This window comes from Natrix helvetica, assembly GCF_964273705.1.
Source record: "Natrix helvetica genome assembly, chromosome: 10".
NCBI classification, from domain to species: Eukaryota; Metazoa; Chordata; class Lepidosauria; order Squamata; family Natricidae; genus Natrix; species Natrix helvetica.
In genome coordinates this window covers 18090558-18107023 of record NC_138561.1, presented here as the reverse complement: position 1 = coordinate 18107023, position 16466 = coordinate 18090558, and the positions used below count along the sequence as shown (strand labels likewise).

Genomic DNA, 16466 nt, shown 5'->3' with positions numbered 1-16466 from the left:
AAAACAGTGTTTCTCAAACTTGGCGACTTTAAGTCCTGTGGACTTCAACTCCCAGAATCCCCCAGCCAGCTATGCTGGCTGGGGGATTCTGGGAGTTGAAGTCCACAGGACTTAAAGTCGCCAAGTTTGAGAAACACTGCTCTAAAAGGATGCAAAGGACCAGCTGTCTGCAAAGAATATAAATCCTTCCATTCCCCAACATCCAGTCAGAGCTGAAGAACCTTCTTGGATGAGAAGTGAAGCATCTTCAAAGAGGAAAAACAAGAAAGCCCAGTTGCCTCCTGAAAAAAAAATAAACTACTTTTGGGATAACCATGACCCTGACGGAGGACTGAGAATCTCTACAGACTTTTAGCCTTTTAAAAGTAGCCTTGAATTGTTTGTTTCTACAAACCAAGCTGATATAAACTTTGGTAAAGATACACTGTGCTCATTTCACCTCAAAACAAAAATGATGTTTTTCAGTGCTCCATGCTGAATCCACATGCATGGGACAACAGATAAGATCAAAGCCTAAATCCAGACATAGCGAAGTCACACTGACTTAAGGAAAGCCTATGTTTGAGTTTACGCTATGCTTTTCATGAGGCTGGATCTCAAAATGGCAAGGGATTCGTTTGCAGCAATTGTGGCTAAAGGCGACCCTGTAAAACATTTTGAAACGACACAAGACATTCGGAAAAATCTTCCTAAAAGCTTTGCAAAAAATATAACCCAGACCATGATGGAATATGAATCAATGCAGTATATAAAGCCATTTTTTTTTAAAAAAGGAGTGGTAACCATTCGTTTACTGACCGTTGGAAGTTACGATGACATGGGACCACGTGACTTTTGACCGTTTTTCACACTTACGACCGTTGCAGCTTCCCCGTGGTCACGTGATCCAAATTCAGCCTCTTGACAACTGGTTCATACCTACGTCCCGGGGAAGGGCAGATCAGATGATCCCCTTTTGCGACCTTCTGACAAGCAAAGTCGGTGGGGAAGCCAGACGACCGGGTTACTAATTTAACAACTGCAGTGATTCGCTCAACAACGGTTGGAGTCTTAGTGGACACCCAGTTAAATAGGAGCCAGCAGTATGCGACGGCAGCCAAAAAAGCCAATGCAATCCTAAATTGCATTAACAGAGGGATACAATCAAGATCAAGTTAAGTACTAATAGCACTCCGTAAAGCTTTAGTAAGACCAAACCTAGAGTACTGCATCCAGTGTTGGTCACCACACTATAAAAAAGATGTGGAGACTCTAGAAAGAGTGCAGAGAAGAGCAACAAAGATGATTAGGGAACTGGAGGCTAAAACATATGAAGAACGGTTGCAGGAACTGGGTATGTTTAGCTTAAGAGAAAGAAGAACCAGGGGAGACATGATAGCAGTCTTCCAATATTTGACAGGCTGCCACATAGTGGAGTGGGTCAACCTTATTTTCCAAAGCACCTGAAAGCCAGACAAGGAATAATGGATGGAAACTGATCATGGAGAGATTCAACCTGGAAGTGAGTGAGAGCAATCAACCAATGGAACAGAAGTTGCCTTCAGAAGTTGTGGGAGCTTCATCCCTGGAGGCTTTTAAGAAGAGACTGGATTGCCCTCTGTCAGAAATGGTGTAGGGTCTCCTTGGGAGGGGGTTGGACTAGATGACCTACAAGGTCCCTTCCAACTCTGTTAAACTGCATTTATCTATGTCCTCCTCCTCCTCCTCCTCCCACCCGGCAGATAAGAAAAGCAGAAGAGGGTGTGCAAGTTTCCTCCATCAAACACACCTCACCCAGCAGATGAAAGCACCTCCATGGAGTCTCTGCCGGTCCCATTTCTTCTGCAAGATAGTCCTTTGTTCTCTCTCTTTCCTCCCGAGCTGATCGCGGCAATCCGTACCTCACGGCACGTGCAGCGTCACCCAGAGATCAAACACTGGAGCATGAGTTTTCCTTCCACAGATCTTGAAATCCTAGGCTTTAATGGAACCTCCGTGCGCCCTAATCCTCCCAAGCCAGTGCAGAGATGCTCAGAAACACGTTATGCTCCGGCAAAGCCACCGCATCTCAAACCCAAACTCTCTTGGACCGATAACACACAGGCGCATGGAGAGAGGCGGGGAGAGAAAGGGAGGAAGAGAGGGAGACAGAGACAGAGAAACAGAAAGAGAGAGAGAGAGAGAGAGCCTGGTGGCAAAATCCTCAGAGCTAATATGGAGTCAGATGTGGGAAAAATGTGGGTAGCCCAAGGCAGGAAACCTAACCATGTGGGATATAGGTAGTCCTCGACATACAAAAGTTCATTTAGTGTAGTCTGTCACAGATAGACAAACGGCTGTTAAATTGCTAGAAGCTACACATAACAGGCCTTTGAACTCTGGTGCTGGAGAAAACTCCTGCAAGTCCCTTAGACTGCAAGGCAATCAAACCAGTCAATCCTAGAGGCGATCAACCCTGACTGGTCCTTAGAAGACCAGATCCTGAAGAGGAAACTCAAATACTTTGGCCCCCTAATGAGAAGGAAGGACTCCCTGGAGAAGAGCCTCATGCTGGGAAAGACTGAGGGCAAAAGAAGAAGGGGACGACAGAGAAGGAGGGGGCTGGATGGAGTCACCAAAGCAGTAGGCGTGAGCTTAAATGGACTCCAGAGGATGGTAGAGGACAGGAAGGCCTGGAGAAACATTGTCCATGGGGTCGCAATGGGTCAGACATAACGTCATGAACTAACAACAACAAAACATAACAGGAGTTTTCAAAACTACCTTAAACCACTGATTCTAGGGCTTCCTATTCGGGATGGCAACAGTCTATCTAAGTTAATTTCTCCAAGCCAGGATCAACCCCTGATGAGAGCAGCAGTCAAGTGTGAAGACTCCAAGTGTCCAGCACGTCAGTAAAGAGATATTCACTCACTCACTCACTCTCTCCCCCCCACACACACACACTTTGAGGAAGGCGGAACGCAAAGTTTCCCACTTCAGATTTTCAACAGATTCTTAAATTGGTTCTAAACCATCTCAGGGTGTCGAAAGGCATCAAACGGAATTCATTTTCCAGGCTTGCTGTAAATGTTTTCATCCACAGACGGGGGGGTCTCCTTAGAATTGGTAAGGTCAGACATCCCCCCCACCCTTTTTTAAGGATGGCGCCTTTGCAGGTCATGCACCATTGAAGGATGCAGACATTTCATTTCCCGGTGAAATTCCAGACATGCACGGAAAGACTCCTGCTTAGTATCACCCAGAAGCCAGTGAGAAATCTACACACCTCCTAAAAAGGATGAGATGGAGCCAGAAGCAAAATAAAAGCCGAGCATGCCACTTACCAAAAGGCCCTTTTCTGCTCTGCTTTCTAGCCTCTTAAGGTAAAGGTTCCCCTGGCACATATGTGCTAGTCGTTCCCAACTCTAGGGGGCGGTGCTCATCTCCGTTTCAAAGCCGAAGAGCCAGCGCTGTCTGAAGACGTCTCCGTGATCATGTGGACAGCATGACTCAATGCCGAAGGCGCACAGAGCACTGTCACCTTCCCACCAAAAGTGGTTCCTATTTTTCCACTTGCTTTTTTACATGCTTTCGAACTGCCAGATTGGCAGAAGCTGGGACAAGTAATCACTTTCTTACGTGGCAATAGGGATTCAAACCGCCGAACTGCCGACCTTTTCTGATCGACAAGCTCAGCGTCTTAGCCAGTGTTAAATCCTAGCATGCCACTTACCTTGTCTGGTCTGCTTTCTAGCCTCTTAACATTAAAGCAAAAACCAAAGGATTATTCTTTTTCATTTGCCACTCTATGGACTAGAACCTTATTTCAGTTTTAAAAGTAAAGTATACAGAATCCGGAGTAATTTTTCCCAGTGGCTGCACAACACACTATGCTCCCCCCCACCCCATCCCGTGTGCTTCATTCTGAGCAAACAGGACGATGGCTCTTCTAATGCAGTGTTTCCTTTCAGCTTGGCTGCTTAAATATGTGTGAACAGCAATTCCCAGGATTCCTCAGCCTGTATGCTCGCTGGGGAATTCTGGGAGTTGAAGTCCACACATCTTCAAGCCAATGGTGGAAAACGCTGCTCGGATGCATCCCTTAAACTCCAGGTAGCCATTGTGATAAACATACCAGGATAAAGAAAGCTTTAGGAAGACAGCACATCCATCAAGTTTAACATGGGGGGGGGGGGGGAATCACATCGAGGAACAAGGCTGTGAAAACTCCAAGGACACCTTGGAGTGTGCTTTCCTACTTTTTAGCACATTTAGGCCAATCAGAGTTGGAGGAAGTTGGCAGGCTTTCCTAGGGGTGATGTCAGATGCTTCTACTTGACTTTTGCAAGCGTGGTTGAGCAAAATAAGGGCCTGCCTAACGTGATGGCAAAAGCAGAGCACACCACTGGCGCAATCGGGGCCAAAGTAATCAGGCAGGGGAGAAATTAAATCCCGCTTTAATTGCAAGCACTAGTGTCTATTAAGTCAGGGACAGACAGCCTGGCGTGGATGAGAACTTTCATCATCTTTTGCCCCTGGAAATGCTGGCTGCAGGACTGGCGAGAACTGGCATTCCAAACATCTGCAGGACGTCAAGGTGGATTGACTGTCGTGTGATCAGGGGAAGCGAACATCCATGCTCCAGTAGGTTTAGCCCACGGGGCATGGTTCATCCCCATCGTAGGGAAAGCAGCTTACAGAGGTTTTGGCACCAGTATCTAGCCACTTAGTCAGCTTGAATGAACTCAAAAGTTTAGGCTGCCGGGAGGAGGAGCCAACGTCAAGACGATACGGACGTGCGGTCTCGATGCAATGTCTTCAATATGTTTTGAAAATGGAGGTATGATGATGGTAACATGTATAAATATCTGAGTTAAAATACTTGAGTTCATATGAATTATGCCTGATGACTGTGGAAGAGATGCACGAAAGACTTTTGTAACCAACTGATACACTTTCTACAGTATGTAAAGAAGGAAGATTTTATGTGTTGTGTTTGTTTTGGAAATAAAAAATAAAAATAAATTATTTAAAAAACGGTTTAGGCTGCCCTTTTCCTGATCAGCTGGCAGGGATGAAATGGGCGCAAGGGAGGGGGAGTAATAATTTTTAAAAAGTAGAACTAATTCAATTAATACATCCAATACTACTCCTTCGTATTTGCCCCTAACAAGTAGGCTGGGCTGAGAGAGAGGGATTGGCTGAAAGTCACCCAGCTGGCTTTCATGCCTAAGAAGGGACTAGAACTCCCCATCTCCTAGTGGCTGGCTCAAAGTCACCCAACTGTCTTTCGTGCCCAAAAAGCGACTAGAACTCCCCACTGCCTAGTGGCTGGCCCAAAATCACCGAGCTGGTTTTCGTGCCTATGGCAGGACCGGAAGTCACGGTCTCATCCTTTCCAGTCTTCCAGTCTTGCTGTCTTTTAACCACTCTGACTAGTAAAAGCGACCCAGTGGACTAGCAACTTGAGCCACAAAGTCTCACCCCTGCCAGGGAACGATCCAGATCTCACTTCTTAGTCCCTCTTCGGTTTGAGCCTTCTGCTTCCCGAGAACCAGGAAAAAGCAGAGCTCCAGGCGTCCACTGCAGGAACTGTCTCGTTGCCAGCGCATTGAAAGAAAGAAAATAAACCAGCCAGACCGAAAGAAAGAAAGAAAGAAAGAAAGAAAGAAAGAAAGAAAGAAAGAAAGAAAGAAAGAAAGAAAGAAAAAATCTCTAGCAGCCCCCACTCCCCGCCCCGAACATCTGCAGTTTACTTTTCAGCCTGGTTTTGAAGCACACTTGCAGGAACCTAAAGCCGTGCCCTTTTCCAGCATTTCTATAAAGGCCGGTGGCTAGACTAGCAGGAGGTGGCCCCGGTGAATGCTCTGTTTTGTTTCAAAAGATCATCTCTGCATGGATACCTCTCTTCTTCTAAAGCCATCATCAGCCTTTACAAAGTTTCAATACTCCAGCGGGGCCCGGCTTCTCTCTTTCTCCCCCTCTTCCCCTTCCTCCCCTCCCTTCCGAAGCCAAGTTCAAAGAAAGCCATAAAAAGCCACCCTAACATCCCTGGGAAGGCAAAGGAGGCGGCTATAAAAACACCACCTCTTTAAGCAGCTCTGAGCTTTCCAGAAGCTACACAAAGGAAGCTTTTCCGCGAATCAACTTGAGAGCAAAGGCCCGCGCAGCAACTTTCTCTCTCATCCCCTCCGTTGCTGAAGAAGCAAATTTTAGGATGAGGCTTTTTAAGCCGTCCATCCGAGGTGAGGTGCTTCGCTCTCGCAAGCGTCACCGTTCCCTCCGTTGGCCCTCTTGAAATGGGAAAATCCCATTTTCGACAAGACATACTCTCAGGCATGAAGATTAGATTCGAAACATGAAATGGAGCCTTAGATCTTTTAAGTACGGGCTCCTTGACAAAATAGTTTTGATTTCCAGAATTCCAGTTTACTTCTCGGGCCAAAAGTTGGCTTGTTTGTTTGTTTGTTTTAGAAAGAGAGGGGGGGGATGCTGTTTGGATTTCGAAGGGGGAAGAGTTATGATATTTGATCTCCATCGATCTTATGTCCAAGATCATTTTTATCTTGGTTTATTAGGAACATTATTTTCCCCCCTTTGATGTGACTCTCTTAAATTGGAGAGGAGGGAAAGAGAAACTAAATGTGTGAGCGCGGCTATATAAACCATGGTTTACTGATTATATTGCTATTGCTAGAATTTACCCAATACAATCAAAATGACAAATAACCCCAATTGTAGGCATGAGGCTCATCCAGCTATCTCTGTTGTGGCCTGCCAGCGGCCTGCAGAGCTGGCAGTAGATTCGGACATTGAGGAGGTTGGAGTGGAGCATGGGCCAGTCCTGGAGGCTGAGGAAAGCTCAGAAGAGGGCTCTGTGTTGGAGGCAGAGAGGGGGCCAGAGCCATATGCCAGTTATCAGCTGCCTTCAGCTGTCTGTGTGTATTTGCGAACCTGTTTTTCGCCATCCCTGGGCTCCAGAAGCTTTCTAGGAGCCTGAGGAGGGCGAAAATGGCCTCCTCTGCCCCCCGCCCCCAGCAAAAAATGTCCCTACAAGCAATCCGTAGGCAAGCCATTCCCAAACTTCTGGGTTGCCTGTTGGGCCATTTTTTGCCCTCAGGAGGCTTCAGAGAAGCCTCCGGAGGGCGGAAAACGGCCGAAAACGAAGACCAAAGTCAGCTGGCCAACGGGCACATGTGCGCTGGAGCTGACAGGGCAACGCCTCATGTGCCCTAAGAAATGGCTCCGTGTGCCACCTGTGGCACATGTGCCATAGTTTTGCCATCATGGTTGTACAGCTGGGGTGGGACCACCTGTGATTTCTGCTACCAGTTGGGAAGAATCGGTTCAAACCGACAGAATACTACCTCTGGTTAAAAACTATTCATCTTGCAGTTACCAAGGTTCTAAGACATAGGGTTCTAAATTAAAGGAGCATTAACCTACTTCCACATACTTGCCAAGGAAAGTTACATAAATGTGACTGTGAAGTCACCAGGAATTCAGTCCAACTCCAAGGGAACATTCCCTTTATTTTGCCTTTCTGACTCACCCATAATCAATCTCCATTATTGCTGTTTAACAGTCTGTTCTCCCAAGCATTTCATTCTCTTTTAGAAGTGGAGAGCAAACACAAGAACCCTTCTCGTAGGCTTGCCAAGATCCAAATTAGGCAAGCAGCCCCATCAGATATGAGCCATCCAGAAAACCCAGCCCAAATATACGCAGATCCCCATCTCTTCTTAAGCAGCTGCATCAGGTGAGTCTTCAAACTCAACTCTGCCAAATTTTGCAACACAGCTCACTCCCTGGCGACAATTGAAGCTCCAGTGCAAAATTGCACAGAAACGCTAAGTGCTCTCTACGCTGGTGTGGTTTGGAGCCACACTGAACTATCCCTCTGAGAATAATTGCCACAGAATCCAGCTTTCTATTGGATTATTGGGCAATTCAATTAATCCATCCCTGCAGTATGACTGAAACTTCAAACACCAGAAAATTTCTCTCTCTGTCTCAATGAGGGATAGGATAGGCTAGGATAAGACAGGACAGGACAGGATAGGATAGGATAAGACAGGACAGGACAGGACAGGACAGGACAGGACAGGACAGGACAGGACAGAACAGAACATAATTATTTATTGACCAAGTGAGATTGGACACACAAAGAATTTGTCTTTGGTGCAGATGCTCTCAGTGTACATAAGGAGAATAAAATACATTCATCAAGAATAAAAAGATACAAGACTTAGCGATAGTCAAGGTTATTAATAAGCTATCAAATTGTACTAGGAAACCAATAAAAACTATACAAATTGAAAGATACAAGCAACATGGTTATAGTTATAAGCGGGGAGAGATAGATACTAGATAGGAAGAGAAGAAGAATCGTAATGCAGTCTTAGTAAATGATTGATACTGTTGTACACAGAACGGCAACAAACTTTGCAAAAGCCGAGAAGGCAATCTTCAAACACTAGGGGATTTTTTAAAATGAGATGCTGTTTCGTCAAGATACAGCAAATCCCTAATTTATCAACCACTTCAGTTAGGGATGACCACAATCCTTTTCCCGAGATCGCTGCAGTCATCCTGCTACACCACAATGGCCTGGCTTCCCAGCATGACAAAGGAACCGTGTTGCAAAATCAAATGCTTGATTTATTTGCTCATCCGGGTTTGCTTAGGGACATTCAAGATAGTGAATTACATTAGACATCCCCCACCATGGAATGTCTACCAACGTGAAGGCTGGGTTCTCTCAACAAGTTTAGCAAGTCCAGAAAATCCTAACATCTGTGTTAAGCTTGATTAAAATTAACCTTGGCTAATTCTGGGTTTGTTTGCTTTTTAAGCTTATCGCTTCGTGAAAATGCAGCCCTTTCTTTGTCCTTTTTTTTCCCCCTTGAAAATGTTTCGCTTCTCATCCAAGAAGCTTCTTCAGTTCTTGGATGAGAGGCAAAATGTTTTCAAGGAGAAATATCAAGAAAGGCCAGCTGCCTTTTGAAAAAGCACCTTTGGGGGCAAGTTTGATATAGCGTTAAAGCAGCCAGGTTAGAAACCAGGAGACAGTGAATTCTAGTCCTGCCTAATGCACAAAGCCAGTTGGGCGACCTTGAGCCAATCGCTCTGTGTCAGCTCAAGGTAGCTAAGATAATGGCAAACCATTTCTGAAAAAAACCTTGCCAAAAAAGGTGACCAAACAGCCAGTTCTGACAGGTTCTGGAGAACTGGTAGCGGAAATTTTGAGTAGTTGGGAGAACTGGCAAACAGGCTGGCGCTCCGCCTGCTGCCTCCCAGCTGATCTTCTTCTGTAGCCCTGAACAGGAGAATGGAGCTGGAAAGCAGGTTAGTGGGGTGGGGTGGGAATGGGGATTTTGCAGCATCCTTCCCCTGCCAAGCTCACCAAGCCACACCATGACCACCAAGCCACATTGAATCCCACCGCTGACACATACGCAAATACACACAGACACACGCAGAGAAATCATTGGATTGTCTAAGGGGATTCTCCATCATCCAGGTCATGGTTGACCCAAAGGTACTTTTTCAAAAGGCAACTGGACTTTCCTGTTTCTCTTTGAAGACGTCTCACTTCTCATCCAAGCTTTTTCTTCCATTCTGAACTGAAGAAGCTTCTTGGATGCGAAGCGAAAGGTCTGAACTGAAGAAGCTTCTTGGATGCGAAGCGAAAGGTCTGAACTGAAGAAGCTTCTGGATGAGAAGCGAAATGCCTTCAAAGAAAAACCAAGAAAGTCCAGTTGCCTCTTGAAAAAAGCACCTTCGGGACATTGAATTAATTTAGTCACCATTTTAAGGGAGTTATGGAACCCAGTCATTGACTCCTCCTATCAACTATATGGTCCACCATCAAGAGGAAGCTCCTGAGAAGAGAAACAAAAGGAAGCCTTGGAAGTTATGAAAGCTAAATCCTAATCAAGGATTATTATTCGGATATGCTCATAGACTCTTAGGAAAGAACAATCCTTCCAGATATTCATTTATATCCCTATCTGGGTCTCCCCAGATCCAACGCAACATCTTAAAACTACTAAACCTCTTCCATAAACAATCTGCAACTGAATAGTTTGGCAAAGAACCAAATATCCACATTGTCTGAATGAAAGTGACAGCTCTGCAATTTTGCATATATTGCAGAATAGGTCCTAGTGTCCCTAAAGTGTGTGTGTGTGTGTGTGTGTGTGTGTGTGTGTGTGTGTGTGTGTGTGAAAGCACCTGGTATGTCCAAATATGGGAGGGAACATACTGCTAGAATTCAAAGCACCAGGTGCTTTGACATAACACTTAATCATTTCCTTGGCTCAGCTGGTAAGGGAGGAGAGCTTGTGGCTTAGAGGTTAATATAATTGCCTAATATGTAAAAACAGCCCAGGTTCTAATCCCAGTAAGGGTATGGCTAGCTGATGAGAGCTAAATAGCTTGAAATAGATCTATACTAGTTTCCCTTTATTTATTTATCAGCACAAATGCAACACACACACACTTACACACACACACACACATACACACACACAAAATCCATCATCACCACCACACCAAAGTTCCAAGTAGTCCTCGACTTACGACCATGACCGGGCCCCAAATTTCCATCGTTGTGAGATATGTTACATGAGCTTTCCCCCAAGTTGCTATCTTTCTTGTCCCAGTTGTTAAGCGAATCACTGCAGCTGTTACATTAGTCACATGGCTGTTAAGTGGATCTGGCTTCCCCATTGATTTTGCAAAGGTCGCAAAAGGGAATGATATGACCTTGGCACACAGGAATGGTCATAAGTACAAACCCGTTGCCAAGCATCTGGATTTTGATCACATGATCACAGGGATGCTAGATAGGCCATATCTGCAAAAAATGGTCCTAAGTTACTTTATCAGTGCCGTTGTAACTCTGAACAGTCACTAAATGAACTGTTGTAAGTCGAGAACCACCTGCCTGTATTTATGCTCTTAACAAGGTGGAATGGACTTAAGCTAAGCAACTGCATATTGTATGCCTGATGACATCAGCAGCATGCAAATGAGGCCAGCTGCATAATTCATCTCATTTGCATGATGACATCACAAGGCACGGAATGTCACTACTTCCCCCCCTCCCAAAATAAGAGACTCATGCATGCATATGCTTTATTTAAATTTCAAATGCCAGGGGAATCTCTTATGGACGGCCACAGGGGTGTGCTCAGTTCGAACCAGCGGTCTCCAGATGACCAGAAAGCTTGGGGAAGCATGGTTATCAGCTGCAAATAAGAAATACCAGCTTAAAAAAAAACAGACATAAAGCCAGAAACTTTGAGGGACATCTCTGAAGTTGCTTTAAAAGCCCCAGTTTGCCATGTATGCACACATTTTAGGGAGGGCGGGGAATGAAGCCCTCATGTCTCAGTCAAAGGAGAAGACCAAATTATAACCCTTCAATTAATCAGGGTACAAACAAAACATTATCTTCACTATGCCAAAACCCAGCAGACTTTCTTAAAAGCATACGCACAAAAAACCTTATTACAGCAAGGGTGGGAAATATGTAGCCCTCCAGATGTTTATGAACTTCAATTCCCAACAGTCCCAGGCAACCGCCGATCAAAAAAAAGAAAAGAAAGGATGACAGAAACTCGAGTTTGGCAACATTTGGATGGCAACCGCTTCCCCATCTTGACATAAGTCCAAGGGTGCCTCCAAATTTTATTTTTTTAAAATCTTTCCCCTTTTCTAACTTTCTTAGAAGCATGGGGGGGGGGGCAGCCAAGTAAATTCCAGATGTTCGGGAAAACACATTTGATCCTTTTTGCAAATTGGGGAGAGATTCAAACCGCTGCCTGCCTGGTAAACGCGGGGTCGCATTTTCACAGCACATTTTGGCATATTTACTCATGATGTAGTAGCCCAGCTGAAAATCGCTTTGCAAACTTCTAGTAGGATCAACGCAAGGTACTTAACATTGCAAGCCTAACAAGAGTTTGTATAAAAGAACAATTTTTGGCACTTTGTGATTATAGTTCTACCCCAGCCTTCTCCAATGTGATATCCACTGTTGTGCAAGATTAAGCTCTCTTCATCCTCAGCCAGCATGTAACTGGAAATGATGGGAACTGGATCCAACATACAAGTAGTCCTTAACTTACAACAGTTTATTTAGTGACCGTTCAAAGTTACGACATTGAAGTGACACAACCATTTTAAACACTTACAACCATTGTAGCATCCCCTTAGTCATGTGATCAAAGATTAGACAGCCTGGTAACCGATTCATACTTATGACGGTCGCAGCATCCCGGAGACATATATGATCCCTTCTTGCGACCTTCTGACCAGCAAAGTCAAGGGGGAAGCCAGATTCACTTAACGACGGTGGGACTAACTTAACAACCGCAGGGATTCGCTTAAGCTACTTTTTTGCAAGAAAAGTCGTAAAATGGGGTAAAACCCACTTAACGTCTGCCTCACTCAGCCGCAGGATTCAATTGCAGTCGTAAGTGGAGGATGGCCTGTATTTGTGAACCTAACCGAGGACAGAATCCAGAAAGGCGAGGCTAAAGACTCCTGGAATAGAAAGGGTAGCCTCAACTGGGAGCTGCATTCACAAGCCACATTCAATTCAGCATCGTGGGTTCAACCACAGGCTTCCCTTGTTCGTGGGAACTCAGCCTTCCACACGGTTTACTAGCCAGCATGGTTTCAATCGCAATGCAGGCCGAGACGAAGCCAGCAAATTATGAATAAGCAGATCCAGGCGCGGCTCAGGGCAACATCTGGAAGATCAGAGACCTTTTCCCTTTCCATTCCCCTTTGCAGGGGCCCATCCAGAAGTCCCGGCCAAAGAAGACAACGGAACTGGCCACCTCCAAACACCCTGGGAAGATTCCAAAGCCTTTCGGCAGCCAAGCCACAAGGGAGGGACCCAAGGGGGCATTACAGGGAAAAGCAACCTGGAAGCCCTCCAGATGCCTTCTATCCCGATCTCCTGGACTGGGGACCTTATTCTCCGGGGCTAGAGGGGTCGGCAACCTTAAACACTCAAAGAGCCACAAAGGTCCTAACCGGAAGCCCCCCCCCCTTCAACTCTGGAGCCGACCACCATAGAGTCTCCTCCTAGCACAGCATCCCTTTTCCTCTACCTATCCTAACTGAAAGCCTTATCAACTGTGGATCTGACCAGTGAGAGGGAGCCACAGCAGAGGGATGAAAGAGCCACAAGCGGCTCCAGAGCTGCATGTTGCTGACCTCTGGACTGGAGGGATTGAATTCAACAGCTTAGGAAGGACATCCTTTAGGCAAGCCCTGGGTTGAGAATTTTAGCAAGGAGCAGCAGCTCAGTGGAAACCAGTGTCCCTTTTCTAGGATGATGGGAGTTGTAGTTCCCATCATGAGAGGGTACCAAACTTTAAGAAGGAGCAGCAGCTCATAGGAAACCATCTTCCCCTGTCTAGGATGATTGGAGGTGTAGTTCCCATGAGGGGAGGCTGGCAGAGTAGGGGAAAGGCGGGAAAGAATTACTGGAGGCAGTTGAGGGTACAAACAGGGTGGGCACCAGTTAAGATATATAAGTCCCACTGTCTGGAAGCCCAGCAAAAGTAAGGCGGATTCCGGCGTGTTCTCCCCTCCCCAAATTCAGGGACCCTCCCTCTGCCTCCCACATTCACAAAGAGCCAAGAGCCCCGCAGGGCAAAGCACTTTGGCCCAAGCCCCCCGAGGCGTCCTACACCTCTCCCCCTACACGAGGAGGAAGGAAGGGGGAAGAGAAAAAAGCGCTCCCTTCTTTTCTCTCCAACGCGCCCTAAAGACCACCCGGCCGAGCCATTGGCAAGCGGGCGCCCGCGGTTCGTTCCGCTCCCACCGAGCCCGGACGGAGCTGGGAAAGCAAGACTCACCCTGGGGCCGGAGGGGCACTTGCCAAACGCCCGGTGAGGGCAGCCTTGCGGGATCCCCAAGCCGCCGTCGCCGTCACCCCCGGAGCCTTTGGGGTTCGTCGGCCATTCCTCCAACCCTTTCCGCGCCAGAGAGGCGTTCACGGTGAAGCTATCACCTGGAGGAGCAGAGCAAAGCGAGGGAGGAGTGGGTGGGGGAGCCCCCTTCCTTCCGTGACCCCCCTCCTCTTCAAGCGCCCTCCCCACCGCCCCTCCCCAGCCTCCCTCCACGGGGGGGGGGGAATGCGGGCAGAAGCCCCGGGACCGGCCACCCACTCAGGAAAGCGGCGCGCAAACTTTTCCATCCCCCTCCCCAGCAACCGCTTGGGGGGTGAGGCGGACGCGCTCCCAGCCCCTGGCCGGGAAAAGTTGGGGAGGGTCCGAAACCCGAGAGAGAAAGAGAGAGAGAGGAACCCCCTCCCCAGGACGCCCCTCTTACCTTCGGGGTTCTCTCGAGGTTTGCAAGCAGCAGCTAGCGGGGGCAACAGCAGAGGGAGAGTCGGGTTAGAAGGAGAAGAGGAAGGAGAAGAGGAAGGAGAAGAGGAAAGAGAAGGAGGAGGAGAAGGAGAAAAAGAAGAGAAGGAGGAGGAGAAGAAAGAGAAGAAATAAAAGGAGGAGAAGTAGGAGAGGAGGAGGAGGAGAGGAGAGAAGGAGAAGGAAAAGGAGGAAAAGGAAAAGAGGAGAGAAAAAAAAGATGGTTAGATCCCAACCGCGGCTTAGTTTCTCCAGGACTGGTTCAGACACACACACACACACCCGCCGCCCCATATTTCCCCGGCAGCCTCCCCCCAGTCCGGCTGTGGGACACCCCCTCCCCCGCTTTTCCACATACACCCCCCACGCAGCCCACCCTGTCCCCCCTGCCCCGCCTCAACTTTGTAACTCTCACTCACCATGCTTGGAGTGAAGTTTGCCCATCGCTCTGCCCGGCTCTGCGCCCGCGATGGCATTGGAGAGCGTTTACGGCCGGCGCTGGGGGTGGTGGTGGTTGGAGGGGGGGGCGTCCCGCCTTCTCGCTCCCTCCGCCCCGGCGATTTGGGAGAGAGAGGGGGGAGGGGTCCCCCTAAGTCAGGCAGCGGGGAAGCTGGTTTGCAGCCGGCGGCTCCTTCTTCTTCTCCTTCTCCTTTTCCTTGCCCCGTTTTAGCAACCCACGTGCTGCCTTGCTCGCCTTCCGGGGCTTACTCGCGAGGAGGGGGCAAGAAGGCGAAGGGCTGGCAAGCGGCGGCCGCTTCTTCCATCCGGCGGCGGTGGCGGGAGCAGCACGGAGACCGGAGCGCTCAGGCGGTGGCACAGCAGCAGCAGCTGCGCGTCTGTATCTCTCTCTCTCTCTTCTTTCTATTCCTCTCTCCCTCTCTCTCCTGCTATTCGACTCTCTCTGTACCTTCCCTCTCTCTCTTCTGCCACTCCAGTCTCTCTCTCTCTTCTTTCTTTCCTTCTGTCCCTCCCTTTCTCCGAACACTCGTCTCTCCCTCCCTCCCTTTTCTTTCTATTCCTCTCTCACTCTCTCTTCCTTCCTCTCTCTCTCTCCTCCACTCGAGTCTCTCTCTCTCTTCTTTATTTCCCCTTGTCCCCCCCTCTCTACTAACACTCGTCTTTCTCTCTCTCCTTTCTATTCCTCCCTCCTGCTACAGTATTCGACTCTCTCTCTCTCCTACCACTCAAGTCTCTTTCTCTCGTCTTTCTATCCCTCTCTGCTCTTTCTCCTACTCTCGCCACTCCAGTCTCTCTCTTATTTCTGTTCCTCTCTCCTGCTATTCGAATATCTTCTTCCTCTCTCTTTCTCTCTCTCTCTCTCTCCCTTCGCCCCCCCCCGGTCTTCCCCCCCCCTTCCCTTCCCAAAGAGAGAGGCGGTTACGAAAGACTTTCCTGCATCCACCAGGGGCCGTGATTGACACCTCATGGAGATTAGACCACTTGCAGGCAACCTCTGGATGCCGATTGGAGGCGGGCGGCACATGAAAGGGCTCTTTTGGAGTCTCCAAAAAAAAAAAAAAAAAGCAGCCACCCAGCCCTGCTGAAATAAAAGGAGCGGCGGCGGCTTTGAGGTATTTCATTTCCAGCCAGGCGCAGGCAGCAGAACCCAGAGCCACGGAGGAAGAAAGGGAGGAAGGCAGCAGACGGGCAGTAAAGGAGGGAGGGAGACAGGGAAGCAGGCGCGCCAGCTCGCCGCCCGCCCGCCTGCGCTGGAGACAGCGGGGTTTTCTCCTCCTTTTCGTCTTCTTCTCCCCCCCCCCCCATCTGCGAATGGGGATCGAGCGAAGGTTGCTCTTTGGCCCGATGGGCTGGCTTGGAAACTTGCCCGCATTCCCCTCGCCATGCGCACCCGGCAAGGGCTAAGCAAAGGAGTCCTGCCCGCGGTCGTGGGAATGCGTCTTCTCCGCTCTCTTTGCCCGCCTCCTCGGGCCTCCCTGGCAGACTTTAATAGATTAAGAGAGTTGGAAAGGGCCTTGGAGGTCATCTAGTCCAACCCTCCTGCCCAAGCAGGAGACCCTGATAGATGGCAGTCCAGTCTCTTCTTGGAAGCCTCCAGTAATGAAACGCCCACAACTTCCGAAGGCAACTTCTGTTCCATTGGTTGATTGCTCT

At 48.2% G+C, this 16466-nt stretch overlaps 1 protein-coding gene across 1 annotated transcript in view; it reads right to left on the bottom strand.

The window, feature by feature from the left end:
- NKD1 (NKD inhibitor of WNT signaling pathway 1) overlaps positions 1-15808 on the bottom strand; it is a 79701-nt gene extending 63893 nt beyond the window's left edge. Inside the window, exons 1-3 of the mRNA XM_081963267.1 lie at positions 14774-15808; positions 14320-14352; positions 13845-13999 (exon numbers count right to left, since the gene is read on the bottom strand). Of these exons, the coding sequence (XP_081819393.1) occupies positions 13845-13999; positions 14320-14352; positions 14774-14798 (213 nt within the window). The 5' untranslated portion in view covers positions 14799-15808. The remainder of the gene's footprint in view (positions 1-13844; positions 14000-14319; positions 14353-14773) is intronic.
- Between the last annotated feature and the right edge of the window lie 658 nt (positions 15809-16466).